The following is a 15,654-nucleotide window of genomic DNA, read 5'->3' as shown; positions in this document are numbered from 1 at the left end:
TCGGGTGCGGCAGGAGCCCATGATTCGTCCGCCTGACCACCTGGCACTGAAAGCAACCTTGTCTGTTGGTCCCCTATCGTGCTAGGTACCTAGGTTCCCCACGACAGGGCATAGGTAGGTCAATTCAACCATTCATGTTACTGTAGCACACAGGCAAGACTCCGATCCCGGCATTCACACAAGAGAACCACGGCAGTATCACAGGAACTCCAACACCAATACCAACAACCAACCCTTCACGATACCAACACTCGGCACGCTCAACAGATCCCCAAAAAACATCAGAATAAATGTCTTCCATCACTCGGCAATCCCTCCTCAAAGCCTCTGAATCATTTTGCACCGCCTTCGCCTCCCAATCTTCTCCCTCCGAGATCCTTACCAAGCACTTCACCCAAAACAGCAATGACATCATAGTCTTCGAGCACGGTCTGCCTCGCTTGGCGCCCTTTCTGGGCCGCGAATACAAGGGCAAAGACGGATTTCTGGACTACTTCAAGACCATTGGGGAGCAATTGAGTTACAAGGACATGCGGTTTTCCGATTACATTGTGGATACAGAGGTGCGCAAGGTGTCGGTGAGGGGAGAGGCAGTCTTCACCAACAAAAAGACGGGGCAGAGCTGGGACGAGGTGTTTAGATATGTCTTGGAGTTTGACGAGGATGCGAGGGTGAAAATGTATGAAATTTGGGCTGACTCGGGGGCTGCGTATCTGGCTAGTCGGGGAGAGTTGTCTTGAGCATGCTGCGTGTTTCGAGTTAGGAGACTGTCGTTATCAAAACATGACTGCTGCTCTGGCTCGTATTAAGGTAAACAACGCTAGGCTTTGATTCTATCAAGACATCAACCTCTCTAACTAGACTCAATAACTAAGAAAAAAGAAGGAATACAGGCTAGTATCCCAAGGTATCAAGAACCGAACAGCATTTAACCTTCCAGACGCCCTGTCTTTCCGTACAAGGCCTAACCATACTACCATGACCAAGGAATTGCTTACAACTAACCCAACCGCTCGTATCATCAGAAAACAAATCTCGAAGAATCTCGAGACGTTTGCAGCAAAGTAAACCAGCAAACAACCAAAAAAAAAAGGGAGGGGGGGAGGGGGGCAAGTGAAATCTCAGTGCTCCGCGATTGCCTCGCTCCTTAAACCCGAATACCGCACGTACAGCCGGTCCTTGAAGTGAGCATGCTTGATGCCCTTGGGCCTGCTCTGAGCAAAATGCTCAATAGCCGCCTCCGGCGTATAACCGCATCGCTCAACGAGGTAACAGACAAGGAAAAATCCCGTTCTGTTGAAGCCATAGTGGCAATGGACTCCAATATAATGCTCTTCTCCCCAGTTCTCTCTCTTCGCCCGCTCCTTCTGCTCGTCACGGACCTTGTCGACAAGCTCAATGAAGCCCTTGATCTCCGCATCCGTAGGCGGGACCTTGGAAACCGTCGGGAACTTGTGGTAGTGTATTCCTCCCTTCTCGAGACCCTGAGGGTTGTACACGGGGTTGTCATGCGAAATGTCAATGACATCCTTAATGACCCCACCCCATTTCTTGACAAATTCCGAAGGACTGTGATCTTCGTCAACCTCGCGCAAGGTCTTGATGGCACGGAAGATGCCTCCAATAGGTTCAGAAACAGGCTCTACTGCCTGCCACTTCTGAAGATTCTTGACATCCCACTTGCCATCACGAGAAAGGTACTGCAGTTGCCAGCCCAGGTCAAGACGACCAGTGATATGCACAACCATAAAATCCGATATCAATCCCGCGAGGATGCGGACTGTTGACGGCGTGTATAGTAAAGCGTGCGTGGCCGGCTTGCCCATGATGATGGAGCGCACAATCTTTTTGCGGTGGAGAGACAAGGACGGTAGACTCGCTGCCTGCTCAGTAGGTGTCACCGGATCGTCCGCTCCTTCCTCTGGTTCAGCAACCTGTGTGCGGTGTACTGGCTTTTGATCCTCGCTTTCCCGAGTATTTTCCTCTCCTTGCCCCAAACTTGTCATAGCATCAATCTTGGACGCCGCTGCGTTGATATCTACCGGCGCTGCCGAGTCAGCAAGAACTGAGGTGCCGGGTGAAATCGTGTCTGGTGTCGTTTTGACTTCTTGCAGAAAGTCACGGATCTTGGCAATTTCCTGGGGAGGGGTGACTCTATCATCTTCTCCTCCCACTAAGAAAACCGGCACATTCAGCTTTTCCCAGGTTTCTTTCGAAGGTAGGCCGCCCTTAGTAACCCCTTTGACATGAGTCGGTAGACAACCCCAAGCCATACGACGCCAGACTGACGTGATAGCTTGGTTGTTGTATAAGTCTTGAAGCCGCTTTGCTTCGGGGTCGGCATCGGCGCCAACGAACCTCCTAACGCTCGCACTTTGGCTTCCGCCTCGCTTGTCCCACGCTCTCCAAAGGTTGAAGATGATTTCAGGGACCCAAAGCAATGCCGTAAGAACCATAATTTGCTTCTGAGATGAAAAACCTGAGGTGGGGCAGACCGCGATCAAGCCAGCGACGTGATCATGCAGTTGAGTCCGGGGTGGTAGTCTCGGACTCGCCAGTAGTGCAGCAAGAGAGGCACCCATGCTGTGACCAATCAGCACTACACCCTGGCCGTCCTCCTTTTCGCGGTAATCCTCGATGATGGTCTCTAGGAGCTCTACCAGGGCATCTGTCGTGTATGCTTCCCATTGCCGGACTGAAAACTCGGATCTCCCGCACCCTGGAAGATCAATAGCCAAGCAGGACGCAATCGAAGTCAGGCTGGTGAGCAACGGGTGAAACTGGGCTACTGAGCCACCAAGTCCATGGATGAAAACGAGTAGTGGTATCGGCGCCGGTGACTTTGGAAGACGGTCGGCCTGTTGGTGGCGCCGATAGAAGATACGCAGGCCGGGATAGGTAAACCTCGACGTGGTGTATGTTTTGATCTCGCTGTTTCTGTCTAGAAGTGGTGGATCCGTGGCCACGGGATCTGTGGGAGGTGTTGTCAGTGAGTACCTTCAGGTTCTGAGGAGCCATATTGGCCATGATTCAGTCGGATGGGGATGGTTGTACAAACCATATGGGGAAGCCATCTGCAGCCAACACTGACGCCCGGATAAGCTGCCAGGTCGGCGAATTATGAAGAGTCACTATGGACTACGAGTCAGTTAGCCTGAGACATGGGCAAGGATGGGAAACGATGAAAATCGATGTGAAGGCATACATGAACAAAAAAAAATAGCCAAGACCGGTGGTTGCGTGGCTAAGACGATACGGTGAAGAATGGTTAGAGCGGAGCAGAGAGATAAGATGGACAAGAGATGGCCGGGGTCTGGGTATGTGAATATAATTTATGCAGCGGCAGGACGAGTATGACGTGTGCGAGCAGAGTAGGTGAAGAAGCAGCGTCCCGTAGATGTCACCCGTGCCGTGGTGAAGATTGCAGTTGGTTTTTTCGTTTTTCGAGTTCCACGACTTGAAGCGAACCGTGAGTCAATCAGCCTGCCGCGCGGGACCAGGGACCTCGGTCGGTCATGGAAGGGCTTTTCGACATGGTTCCAATTCTTCCATGTTGGTGGAAAGTACCTGCTCACCTTTTCTCTCTCTCTCTGACTTGTGCTGCAGTGACGATATGTGGTTGTGCGCTTTCCCAGTTACACGAGGAGGAAGCAAGAGATTTCAGTTTGATATGACTAGGTAAGTTAGGTAAGTTTTGAGGGTTGTATAAAAGCAGCAGGAGTTGGAGAACGGAAGGAAGGTTGCATGGGAAACGATTGAAGTAATCATTTGATTTCAGTCGCGTGTTGCACCCAGTAGGATGAAGACCCTGGGATGGAATATAGGGCGTATCTCATTGCGTTATAGTGGAGGCAGGTACTGCTTTGAGTCCATGTCAGTGTGTTAACATCACCTACTGTATCTAGCGGGGTCAATGATCGCCATCCCATAAAATGTGATTGAAAGGCGGCCTCTACCATACACTGTCCTTGTTAGGCCTTCAATTGCCGACACCGGGCAGCTACCTCTAGTTAGAGTTGATCTGGAAATTTGGGAATACCAGGTGATTTCTTGGAAACGGTCCAGACACGTTCTGGTTTCCCTACGACCATCCATAGAGGTAGTACTTACCAGACAATGACAGCTTCGTCAATGTCTTGTCAGATCCTCCTTCTATCCCATAAACGTTTTGGTTGCTTGTCGACATGTGCGTTCGAGACATCAGGGCAGAGTCCCGATGCACGTCACTTCCTCCTTCAGGCCGGGCGGGAACGTCTGACGTGCGTGCTCCACAACCTGAGAACCGAGACCGCCTGCCCTCCCCTGCACGGGCACCTACCCTAGCACCGAGCGGCCTTGCTCTTGGCATTCCGTTCGTCGTTTGAACAACTTGGACTGCGCTGGCAGCGACACCCAGTGCAGCACATTCATCCATCCAACCGGCTCTAGCCGTTTTACCCCTGGGCTGCCCTGGAATGGAACGAACCCACCAGAAGGCCGATCCTGTGATGCGCTAGCAACCCGAGACAATGGACCCCGAGCTCCGTTGACGGCGGCCCAGTCATGACATTGAGGTGATTTCCAACCGGCTGTTCCCGACCCACCATGCCTGTCTAGAGTATTACCGACTCTCGTCCCTTTCCTCCTTTTATCCTTTGCTCCTGATCCAACAACACTTTGTTCCCCGTCAATCCAACAGTCGCGAACGAATCCTCCCAGCGCCCACCCATCCAGAACCCCGCGATCCCCTCGAAGCTGTTCCCCCCCAAAAGTCCGCTTCCAATATTTGTGACTGCTCGGGCACCAACAAAGCCACCATCTTCGACATCATGGCCACCCCTGGCCGTTTGACCTTCCTATATCCTCAGCTGTTCCGCACAGGCGCTCTCTGGTCTGAGCCAGCCGCGGCTCGTGTTGCCCGCAAGCCTCGTCGTTATGTCGCTCCTCTCTCTTCTCAGCCCTCATGCTGCGCGCATACCGCTTCGGCTCCTTTCTCCAGCTCCGCCTCCCGGAGGCAAGCCGCCTTTGTAAAATACGGAAAGGCCGTAGAACCGCAGCCATTACATGACGAGGCACCGACAACGCCTTCCGACCCAAAACCAAGCGCCGGCCCGAATCCCAACGCTGCCCCGGCAGAGAAGCAGCAGTCTGAAAAGAGCGAGCCAACAACACCAACAGAAGGCGTCCCCGATGCGCCAAAGGCAGCCCCAAGCTCCGGGGGAACCCCTGAACAACCACCCACCGCAGCCGCCGCGAGAACGGGCTCAGATCCGACGGCAGACAAAAAGAGCACCACGCCTATGGAAACCATTCTATACATGGGACCACCTCCCTCCGACAACACCACGCGCCTCCTGACTGACTCTGACAACGGCAACGGCCGACCACCGCACCTGCAACCGCCTCCCTACGTCCACCACTTCGACAGCTACTCGCTCGTCAAACAGCTCTCGGCCGGCGGCTACACGCTCACGCAAGCCATCACAGCCATGAAAGCCGTTCGTGGTCTGCTAGCGTCGAACCTGGACGTGGCGCAAGCCGGGCTGGTGAGCAAGAGCGACGTGGAAAACGAGACGTACCTGTTCCGTGCAGCGTGCTCAGAGCTGAGCACCGAGGTCAAGAACAACCGGCGGGTGGCGGACGAGCAGTTACGACAGCAGCGCACGCATCTGCTTCATGAGGTGGACATACTCACGCAGAGGCTCAACCAGGAGCTGTTGACGCTGAACGATAACGTGCGCGGCATGTTCAATGATCGGAAAATGGCAGTCAGGGAGGAGCAGAAGGCCGTTGAAAGTCGGGTACGTCTTCCAAACCTCTTCATATCCTAGACCCGGGAATTAAAATAACCCTAAACTAACATTTGCTTGTGCGCGCCAACAGATTCAACAAATAAACTACAAAATCTCCGTCATGCTCAACAGCGACGCCCGATCCGACATCGAAGCCCTGCGCTGGGTTCTCATTCGCCGGTCCGTGGTAGGAATATTGTTTATGGCGGTCGCTACCCTCGGTACTCTGCGCTACGCCACTTATGTGAACCACGAGCGACAGAGGGAGGCCGACAGAAAGAAGCGAGAAGCTGAGGAGGCCAGGAGGCATGATGGCACAAGAGACGTTGCGCCGGCGCCGTTTGCGGCGGAAATTCTTGCGGCGAATTAGAAGTAGACGCTTCTTTTTGGATTCCGATCATGGCCGCATTGTTATAGACACATTGGAGGAAGCGACAGGAGCAGGGTTCAAGGACGCAATGACGGCGGTTTATACCAGGTTGGGGGCTGTTCTCTCCTTTTGTCAAGCCGTGAGAAGCAAGGGGTGCTAGAGAACAGAGGGTTAGGGTCGGATAAGAAGATACCCAAGTAAACAATCGAAAGAAAGGGGGGGCTCAACTCGAGCCAGCCCCTGTTTCCCATTTCATCTCGAACCAGATTCCAAAATTTCCCTTTTCTCGCCAAGCGAGACTCTTCATCAACAGTCCACATGCAAGTGTATTACAACGTCCTATACCGTCTTTATATATATATGCTCTTCCCCAAATCCAAAACGAACCCTTCCACACTTCTTCACCATCCTCTTCAACCACCAAAGTTCATCTTCAAAGCAATAGTCGGCGCCTGCTCTTCGTCCTCCTCACTTCTCCTCCCTCCGGCACCTACATGTGCGCCACCACCACCACCACCCATTCCCCCCGATCGTCCACTCTTGATAACCTCCTCCATAAACGCCCTCTGGCCCTCACTCATCGCGCCCACCACCGCCCTAAAAGCAGTCTGATCGGCGCTCGCCAACTCCAGTAGCCTTGCACTCGTCTCGCGGTATGCATCATCTTTAGCTCCCTCTGTCGCCGCGCGCGAGAGCAAAGTCGGCACAACGAGGGCCATGGCAATGGATGCGCCTTGGCCTCCGTCCTGCGACGATCCTCTGGCAACCACGGCGGTAAATTGCACGAGGGTTTGGGCGATGAGCGAACGAGCTTGTTCCGGGTCCTCAGGAGAGGTGTTGGTCACGAAGGCAATGAGGCGCGGGAGGAGGTGGCGGGAGATAGAGTGATCGGCTGAGGTGGGTTGGTTGTTGGCGTTGGTGTTGAGGAGGAGGGAGCGGATGCAGTTTGCGGCTATTTTGGCGGTCTAGAGTTGGCCGTGTTAGTATATGGAAAGGCCAATGCGGTGTGGGAGCGAGTAAACACTTACCATCCGGTCAGTTAGACAGTCTACGAGCTCGTCTAGGAACTTGGCTACCAGCGGCTCGCTGGCTGGCAGGTGGTTTTTGCCACCAGTGAAGAGGATAGTGATGGCCAGGAGACAGTTCTTGACGCAGGTCAAGGACGTCGGGGCTTCGCGCTTCTGAGCGTTGAGATAGATGGACAGGAAGCGGCGCAGACATCCCAGCAGCTGAACGTCCGTGGGCGAATTACCCTCGTCATCATCTCCGCCGTCTCTCCTGGAACCGGTCATGCCGTTGATAAAGCGTTTGAGTGTCGACAGGTTTTGGGGGACAATGACCTCCTGGCATGACGGTGTGGCAAGAATGGTTGCAAAGATGTGCAGGATACAGGCGTGTAGATCCGTCTTGATTATGGATGGGAACACCTCCGCGGCATCGACCAGTGCGTTGAGCGATGTCTTGACGAGAAGGATCGCTTCCTCTGTCATCTGGTGGCGCACGGGCTGTTGGGTCTCACTGAGATTGGGCAACAGTCCGGAGAGGACCAAGACGATGATCCGAGTGAGCTCGAAGAGCTGCTCAATGTCATCAGACAACTCACTGTTCTCGGGGTCGTCAGCCTGCTTTCTGGCTGCTGGATGTGCCACACATAGGGCACGCGCAATCTCAACGATAACGCCCTGCACATCAAGACCTTCGGTGAGTACGAGACGGTCCAGCAGATCCATCGTCTCGGAGAAGATGGCATCGCGGTAAATGGCATGACCAGATACGCTTGGGTGAAGGATCTTCTTAAGAGCGCGGAGAATCTCCAGTGTTTGTTCTCGGGTAGCGAGAGACTCGCTCTGGCCTGGTCTCGTGGCGAGCGCTTCAAACGCGATACCAAACAAGACAAAGAAGAACGCAACAGGCTCATCGCGGTAGTTGATATCTGCCCCCTTTGAGCTGCTGTTGGTGGTAGGTCCTGACAGCTCCTTGCCATCGAGGGCATCAAAGACGAACTCGCTGTCCTGTTCAATGAGGCTGGCGATAGCGTCTACTAACTTCAACCAAGACTCCTGGTAGAACTTGAGCAACGTCTCACGGTTCAGCGCTGCATAGACAGTGTCCAAGCTTCCAGAAAGCGATGGAGGGCCGAGCGTCATGGAAATATCCGGCTCGAACCGTAGCCGAGCAAATTCACGTAACGACTCGAGCCAAAGAGGAGTCAAGGTACCAATATGAGGCTTGAGAACATCCAGCAGGTACTTTTGTTCAGAGCTGGCGACTTGTAGCTCGGCCCAGGCGGCGAAGACAGACATCTTGACCATAACCTGTGCGTTTGAGCTGAGTCCCTTGAGGTCACCAATGCCAGCATTATCCTCATCCTTTGCAAAGTTCTCCAACGAGCTCACTAACGTCTTCAGAATTCTACCCATCCTGTCTACGTCAGTGACAATGCCTGTGGCGATGAAGCTTGCACAAACATCGACGGCTTCCGAGGCCAGTTCGGGTGACGAGTCCGCGGCAAAAGCGGGCGTAAGAGCGGAACTGATTTGCGCTTGGTACTGCTCAAGCAGCATGGCCTCCTCAAAGTCTGGGTCTGGAATCTTGCCAAACATTTTGAGAACAGCGCCAATGATCTTCAAGCCCCAGATTCTCTGGTCCAAGACACCTGACGTGGACGCCGAGAACGCCATGCGAACGACATCAGCAACCTTGTTCTGAAGGGCCGCCTGCGCAGCAGATTCGCCATGAGTTGCGACATCTTTTGTAACCAAAATGAAGATATCGTTCAGGCAGTCCATGGCGAAGGTAGTGACCTGCCACTTCAGGGGCTCCACATCTGAGCCGCTCGGCGTATCTTTGTCGTCCTTGGCGCCTCCTCCAGCAGCGGCGAAGCCAGCTACCTCTTCGTCCTGCAGGTCAATGCCTCCACCAGACCTCCCGGTGTTCGTGGTTGCCTGCGCGGAGGCTTTCGGTCTGGTCATCTTCAGGACATGCTGGAAGCGCGCAAGCCAAGCGGCTGTGTCCGAAAGACAGGTCTGGCGGAGCCAGTTTCTGATAAGGTTGCGCATTCCGTCATGACTCGGCGAGGCATCGAGAACCAGCCACAGATGATCCTCGAAGCCTTGCTCGGCGGCCTTGATGACATCGTACGAGTTCCTCTTCATGAGATTATAAAGACTGTCCACGGCCACATCTCGGAGGGCGGCATGATCGGACTTGATGTATCGCTGAAGCGTCCTGACGTAGTCGATGAAGTCCATGTAGCCCGGAGCATACAATGTCAGATGTTCCATGCAAGCGAGACTTGCCCGCTGAATCTCAAGATCCTCTTCTTGCTGGAAATACCCAACAAGAGTAAGGATCAGCTCCCTAGACTTCGTAGAGTCTTGTAGATCTGGACCAAGGACGTTGATGAGCGCATCAACGCAGCGAGCAATCGCAGCCGATGAGGAGAGGTCAGCCTCCAAGTTCATGGTGATCGGAGAAGCTAATTCAGGGTTATGCGTATCCGAGACGTAGAGCTTGGCCAACATTCCTAGTGTGCTAGACACGAAACTGGAGAAGCCGAGTCCAGCAGCATCTGATACGCGTGCTATAGCCTCCAAAGCCCAGTAATGAACAGTCGGGTGCGGATCGTTGCACAGAGACATGAGGATGTTAAGAATCGTCTTCAAATGATACCCAGCCGCCATGCTGCCAATCTTGGTCTGGATGCACCCAAGAGCCATGGCGCAGCCCGCTCTGGCGCTAGGTTCTCGGTTGACAACAATAGTATCAACAAGGAACTTGATCTCTTGATTCGTGAATGCGTTGCCACAAGCGCTGCAAAGTCTGGCAATTGCCTCGTAAGCAATGCTACGGACGTACTGATCGGGGTCAAGTACGAAATCTCTCAGTAGCTCCTGTAGAAGTTTCTCTACGGCCATGTTTGTGATGTCGCCTGGTGACGACTTGGTCTCCTTGCAAGCCACGCGGAGGGTAGACAGAAGTGCCGTAACCACGTTGACATCAACAGCAGCCTTGCGGCCAGTTTCCCGCTGAAGGGAGCCAGCCCTTATGAAGGTCGTGATTTGCTCCAAGGCACTCTCCTGCACCTTAGATGGGGTCAAAGGGAAGACAAAGGCAAACAACTGGATAGCCATGTTAACCACCTCGGTGGCAGCAGGATCAGGAAGTCCCGGGTTATCCGAGTTACCGATGTACAGAAGACAAGCGTCGTTCTCCAGGGTGCCGCATACGGGAGAAAGAAGCAGCCTCTCGATGCACTCCTCCGGTTCGTACTCTTGTTGGGTGCTGTCTGAGCCGTTGGTCTGCTGTCCCGGGAGGCTTCTTGTCGCAAAGCCCCTAACAAGACTGGTCACTCCAAACCCTGAATTGTCGCCCACCTCCCAAATAGAGTCGAAGGTACCTGCGGCGTTCGCGATGGAAGTGCTGAGGGAGCTCGGTGTATAGTTATCCGGGTCGGCAAAGAGAGAGATGGCGAGAGTCAAAAGGTTGGACTGCAGGAGTGCTTCAGTGGCGCCAGCAGGGCTAACGTTCACGAGCTTCGTATAGCACTGAAGGACTCTGCGTCGTACCATAACCTCCAGATCCTGGAGTTGCAAGGCTGGAGTCAGCCTCTCGCTTATATCATCCGATGTCTTCTTCGCTGGTAGTGTCTTGAGAAATGCAGTAGTACTCTGCAACATCGTAGCAATTCTCTTACATACGTCCACAGTCAAGAGGCGACTGTTGAACTGAAGGAACGCTAGGATAGACCCAAGCGCACATTCCCTGACATGTGTGAGGAACGAGGCATTGAGCAGATTCCTATGAACCGCCATGCTATCCTTTGCCAGAACCTTGGGCAGCGCATTCTTCCAGAGTAAAAGCAGCTGCGAGAGATGAATCTTGACGAAGTTGGGACCAAGAGACATTAGGCCGCCTATCAAGGTCCAGGCAACTTGGATCTGGGTGCTTGCAACCCGTAGTTCCGAAGTTCCACTTGACTTGAGCAAGTTTGTAGCCATGGTCAGAACACGACTGTTGATCTCGACCGACCCATAGAGCGGGCGTTGCGGGCTTGCGCTGAGCCCGGCAGCGAGGCCGTGGGCGAAACCAATGCACCTGCGAGGGGAATTTCTTCCCGTCCCAAGAAGGCTCAGTTCTCGGCTCAAGCTGTTCATGCAAACTGACAAACAGGGAAGAAGCTGTTGCGGGCAGGCCAACACAAAATTCTTCATGCAGGCCGCGGCGTATACCTGAACGGTATAGCTAGGGTGCTGGAGAACTTGAAGCAGGCCATCGCGACATCCCTCTGAGAAGTCGGTCACCGCTGTGCCCAAACTGGAGATCAGCGAGGACAGAGCACTCAGTGAGACAACCAATGTGTGTTTGGATGGCTCCGGCTTTTCCTTGAGCGCCTGAGGATAGTTCTTGAGGATATCGTTGACGATAGCTTTAGCAGCCGTGATTTGCCCCGATTCACCCAGGATCCTTTTTCCTAATATGTCCTGGATTATGGTATCGACCATGCGCCGCGAAATGAGTAAGCGGTACCGGTTGTTGAGAATGTTGTTATGGCCCAAGAAGTCAGCTGTAAGGATCTCGAGAATGCAAAGATAGTTGACTTCTACAGTCTTTTCCCCGAGCTTCTGGAGAACGTTTCCGATACAAATAGCGATGGCAGCCCTTGCCTTATTGGTGGTCGAAATGCGGACGTATTGGGTGGACAAAGTTTTGAGTATATTGGCCAGCGACAAGGTCAAATCTTGGGGTCTCTGGGTTGGAGCAGGGCTCTCGGGCCGTGAGGGAACCTCCTCGTCATCTTGAAGGCCTCCCATTGTTGACTGTCTCTTGATCGCCTTGGACTTGGATTTCTTGACCAGGGGCAGCGGTGCCTCGCCAATGGCTGACTCGGAGTAACCCCCGACCAGCGCTTGGGCAAAGCAGTCCGCTGCTGCCGATCGCGCGTTTGATGAGGGATTGTCGAACGTCTTGAACAAGGTCGATTTGAGCTTGTCGAAGTCGGTCGAGTTCTTGAAATAGGGGGTATACTGCACAAGCGACCGTAGGCATCGGCAAGCGGCCACGACGACCAGTGATCCTTTGTCTCCAGAGGCATGGTTTCTCCCCTGCTTCCATATATCTCTCGCAACATTCTCGTCCATGCTCCCCTGTATCATGGTGACAATCTTCCCGAAAGCGGTCAGGACAGCTGCACGAAGCCCTGCGTGGTTCGAAGCTGCCTTCAATAGCTTCAAGAGCGCCGAGCATACTAGCTGGTGCAAGCCAATGGCGCTGTCACCAGCCGAGCCGTATATATCCCCCAAGCAAGCCACGGCAGCATGTTTTGTCCGTATCTCACCCTCCGTCTTCAATTTCCCACTCGAGATGATGCCGACCAGCTCGTTAACAGTTTCGAACAGGAGCTTCCTATCGCCCTTGTCGAACACGTGCGCAAGACACCGCCCCAGCGCGTTTCGTATGACTCTTGTTGGCGATGGCGAGGCAAGATTCAGGACCTTGAAGGCCTCCTTTTTTATGTAGAACTGCTGCGCGGTGCAGTCATCTGGTTCGAGCGTCAGGACATGCCTGCTAAGTGCCGAGACGGACGTCAGGAGGAACAGCTCCTGCTGCTCGGCGGGGAGCGCTTGAAGCTTGGCAAGATCGAGCTCGGGATTCGTCGTAGCGTGGGATGTCAGTGTGTTCGTGATGCCGTTGCGCTCGCCATTGGTGGCGTCAGCTGGTGTGGATGACATGATTAGGTGCCGGTCGAGGGCTCTGTTGTCGCGAATTCGACGGCGGAATTAGGTGTATATAGCTGTACTGTATGTAGTCTGATCTAAGAAATTCGGCTGGTCTGTAAAAAGGTCGAAGCTAGCATCGTCAGGCAACGTGGTCTAGAATAGGACTGTCTGAAAGTTGCTAAGGCCAAGGTGTCAGTCGCAACGAAGTGGAAGAAAGTTGTTGACCTGGGCCAGCTTTGGGTTCTCAGGTTGACATGGATGATCGAGGTCTGTAGAGTCCCGTGTAGTGTGATAACATCCAATGCAGCTCACAGGAGGTTGCAGAAGTCTGCGGGCGCATGTACATGGGCGTCCCCTCAGGGAAGCAAGCGTGCTGTACATACAGTGGGCCAATGAGTCGTGTTCGAGGGGCAACACCCGACAAGGGGTTCGGGACACGCCCCCTGGTGAACCACCGCGCCGCCCATGTCGATGGGCCGTTTTCCTTCCCGCCCCGCGCCCGAACCCCGGCCGCCATTCGGCACAGCTTAACCTAACAATTCTCAGAATTTTGACTGAGAGCTCCGTCCATTGTCGCGGGAAGAGCCGTCTCGCCGTTTTGTTTTTGTACGCTTCTCTTCTGGGCTGTCGAGTCGCGTCAACCCGCCTTCAAAGTTTCCTAGTGTTTGTCAATCTGACGCGCGTTGCTCATCTTCCAGACTACTTCTCTCGCTAAGCGCAATAATGGCTTCCCTCACGCGGAGCATCGTCATCGGCCCACTCTCCCGGTCTTCCTCCAAACCCACGAGCTCCTCGATATGCGCGCAATGTCGGCGCACCTTCGTTAGCAGTCCCGCCCTGCAGTCTGGTCATAACAAGTGGTCCAAGATCAAGCATGACAAGGCCGCCGCCGACGCCAAGAAAAATGCAGCCAGGACCGTCTTCACCAAGAACATCACCTTGTACTCGAAGCGTGCGTTTCACCGATCATCCCGATGCCCATCCGCCGGCTGAAGCCCGAGCTTACGCAGTTACGCGAGTTAGTCTATGGACCCAATCTCAACGATAACCCGCAGCTTGCCACTATTGTCGCGGCGGCCAAGAAGGCCGGTACCCCCAAGGCCTTGATCGAGGGAGCCATCGCCCGAGGCCAGGGCAAGTCGTCGGAAGGCGCTACCCTAGAGCCCGTGATATACGAGGCGATTGTACCACCCAACATTGCTCTGGTGGTGGACGCTGCGACAGAAAACACGAAGCGCGTTATAGAAGACTTGAACCAGATGGTGAAGAAGGCGAACGGTGCCAAGAGCCCGTCCAAGTTCCTCTTCGAGCGAAGGGGCCGCGTGATCTTTGAGAAGGGCGAGAGCGGCCTGGACGTAGATGACATTATGGAGGATGCGATTGAGGCTGGCGCCGAGGACCTCGAGAACGACGAAGAGGGCAACATTATTGTCTGGTCGGACCCCTCGTCAACTCAGCAGATCTGCAAGGCTGTTGGATCCAAGTTTAACCTCAAGATCGCCGAGTCCGACATTGTGTGGCATGCCATTGAGGATACCAAAGCTCCGCTGGACTCGTCCGAGGAGTTGGTCAAGTTTATGGACCTCCTCACAAGCATCAAAGACTACCCTGATGTCCAGGCGATCTGGTCCAACGTATCCAGGGGAAACATGAGTGATGACGAGTGGGCTAGGGTGACTGAACTCATTGACGAGTAGCCCTGGCCTGAAAAGCAAAAAAAGAAGGGACATAACAAATGATTGTAAACATTGATAAATACCCTTTCCCAAAGATGATGTCCGGGCCCGATGCAAAGCAGAGGGGTCCCTCCCTCGTGACCATGATACCTAATTATGACATGTTTTCCCATAAACGCCTTATAACCCATGTCGATACTCGTCCACCACTAACCACCATGGCTGTCCAACCGCGACGGCCCAGCTGGCCAGGTCGACTTCCATCTCTTCCTTTTACTACTCCAGTAATCTTACAATCCCCTCAGCCGAAGTTGCCCATAGCCAGAACCACAACACAACAGCCCCCCCCCTTCTTCAATGGAGTGTGAATGGCTCGTCTCGTCAGTTGCCTTAAACTTCAATTGTGCCCAGAACTCTCATAGGCAAGCCCCTCGACAGGTAGTCGAGATCGCCGCACTACTCCTGATCGTTGCTGTGCTGCTGCTGCTGCTGCTGCCGAGCCTCACTCGCCAGCCTCTGCTCGCGCAGATAGAGTCTCCTGGCGCGCAGCCTCTCGAGCTCCTCGTGAATCTCGTCGCGGTCGTACGGGACCTTGTTGGCGTTCTCGGGCTTGGGCCAGAAGTCGGGGACGGAAAAGCGCTGGTCGAGGTTGGTGCCGAAGTAGAACATGATTCCGATGGGGAACATGAGGTACATGCCAAACTATTTTTTCCGTAATGGTCAGCCCACTGCAGCCCACACGCCTTGGTTGAGACAGCAAACGAAGCCGGAGAAGGGAAGAGCAAGGGCGAGCTCTTTCGGGGAGGGCCCGGGCAGCTTGGTGAAGCTGGGATGGGATGGATGGGAGGGGCCGCTCACCTTGAAGACTTCGAGATTGAGACCACCCATCTTGGCTAGATTGCGGCTTTGGCGAGTGTGGTTCCTGGTGGTAGTGGTGGCTGACTGTGGACGGGAAGGTGCGGGCAGCTACGGAGCGTGGTGTTGTCGGTACCTTCAGTGTTGACTCGACGGAACCGGATGAAGTGGATGGACTTGTTCGGGTGATTGACGGAGCTTCAGTGCTCCCAAGTTCCAAATTTACAGTGGGTCGAAGCCCGTGGGCCGGTCAGCTTTCCCGT

At 54.1% G+C, this 15,654-nt stretch overlaps 6 protein-coding genes across 7 annotated transcripts; 3 read left to right on the top strand and 3 right to left on the bottom strand.

Moving 5' to 3' along the window:
- The first annotated feature begins 98 nt into the window (after nucleotides 1–98).
- NCU08996 (hypothetical protein) lies at nucleotides 99–933 on the top strand. The gene is made up of 2 exons (XM_953931.2): nucleotides 99–114; nucleotides 197–933. The coding sequence occupies exon 2, from the start codon at nucleotides 291–293 to the stop codon at nucleotides 738–740; it is 450 nt and encodes a 149-aa protein (XP_959024.1). The 5' UTR covers nucleotides 99–114; nucleotides 197–290; the 3' UTR covers nucleotides 741–933.
- On the bottom strand, nucleotides 705–3,810 carry NCU08995. Of its 2 annotated transcripts, none has more exons than XM_011395672.1 (3): nucleotides 3,206–3,810; nucleotides 3,059–3,138; nucleotides 705–2,971 (listed from the first exon to the last, which is right to left on the bottom strand). In XM_011395672.1, exons 2-3 carry the CDS (start codon nucleotides 3,072–3,074, stop codon nucleotides 1,122–1,124), a joined length of 1,866 nt encoding a protein of 621 aa, XP_011393974.1. In that variant the 5' UTR covers nucleotides 3,075–3,138; nucleotides 3,206–3,810; the 3' UTR covers nucleotides 705–1,121. The 2 variants fall into 2 exon arrangements, with proteins under 2 accessions (XP_011393974.1, XP_011393975.1); XM_011395673.1 differs by having other exon boundaries at nucleotides 3,059–3,131.
- A 575-nt stretch (nucleotides 3,811–4,385) lies between these two features.
- NCU08994 (hypothetical protein) lies at nucleotides 4,386–6,516 on the top strand. Its single transcript, XM_953929.2, has 2 exons — nucleotides 4,386–5,780; nucleotides 5,863–6,516. Exons 1-2 carry the CDS (start codon nucleotides 4,809–4,811, stop codon nucleotides 6,139–6,141), a joined length of 1,251 nt encoding a protein of 416 aa, XP_959022.1. The 5' UTR covers nucleotides 4,386–4,808; the 3' UTR covers nucleotides 6,142–6,516.
- On the bottom strand, nucleotides 6,402–13,211 carry NCU08993 (HEAT repeat containing protein). Its single transcript, XM_953928.2, has 2 exons — nucleotides 7,170–13,211; nucleotides 6,402–7,106 (listed from the first exon to the last, which is right to left on the bottom strand). Exons 1-2 carry the CDS (start codon nucleotides 12,870–12,872, stop codon nucleotides 6,555–6,557), a joined length of 6,255 nt encoding a protein of 2,084 aa, XP_959021.1. The 5' UTR covers nucleotides 12,873–13,211; the 3' UTR covers nucleotides 6,402–6,554.
- Nucleotides 13,212–13,354: 143 nt separating this feature from the next.
- NCU10169 (hypothetical protein) lies at nucleotides 13,355–14,674 on the top strand. Its single transcript, XM_001727977.2, has 2 exons — nucleotides 13,355–13,466; nucleotides 13,559–14,674. The coding sequence occupies exon 2, from the start codon at nucleotides 13,835–13,837 to the stop codon at nucleotides 14,555–14,557; it is 723 nt and encodes a 240-aa protein (XP_001728029.2). The 5' UTR covers nucleotides 13,355–13,466; nucleotides 13,559–13,834; the 3' UTR covers nucleotides 14,558–14,674.
- On the bottom strand, nucleotides 14,527–15,649 carry NCU08992 (hypothetical protein). The gene is made up of 2 exons (XM_953927.2): nucleotides 15,395–15,649; nucleotides 14,527–15,238 (listed from the first exon to the last, which is right to left on the bottom strand). Exons 1-2 carry the CDS (start codon nucleotides 15,422–15,424, stop codon nucleotides 14,993–14,995), a joined length of 276 nt encoding a protein of 91 aa, XP_959020.1. The 5' UTR covers nucleotides 15,425–15,649; the 3' UTR covers nucleotides 14,527–14,992.
- Nucleotides 15,650–15,654: the final 5 nt, after the last annotated feature.

The sequence above is a fragment of the Neurospora crassa genome, linkage group III (assembly GCF_000182925.2).
Source record: "Neurospora crassa OR74A linkage group III, whole genome shotgun sequence".
Taxonomy (NCBI): Eukaryota; Fungi; Ascomycota; class Sordariomycetes; order Sordariales; family Sordariaceae; genus Neurospora; species Neurospora crassa.
The sequence above is the reverse complement of the archived record's forward strand: the minus strand, read 5'-3'. Positions and strand labels throughout refer to the sequence as shown.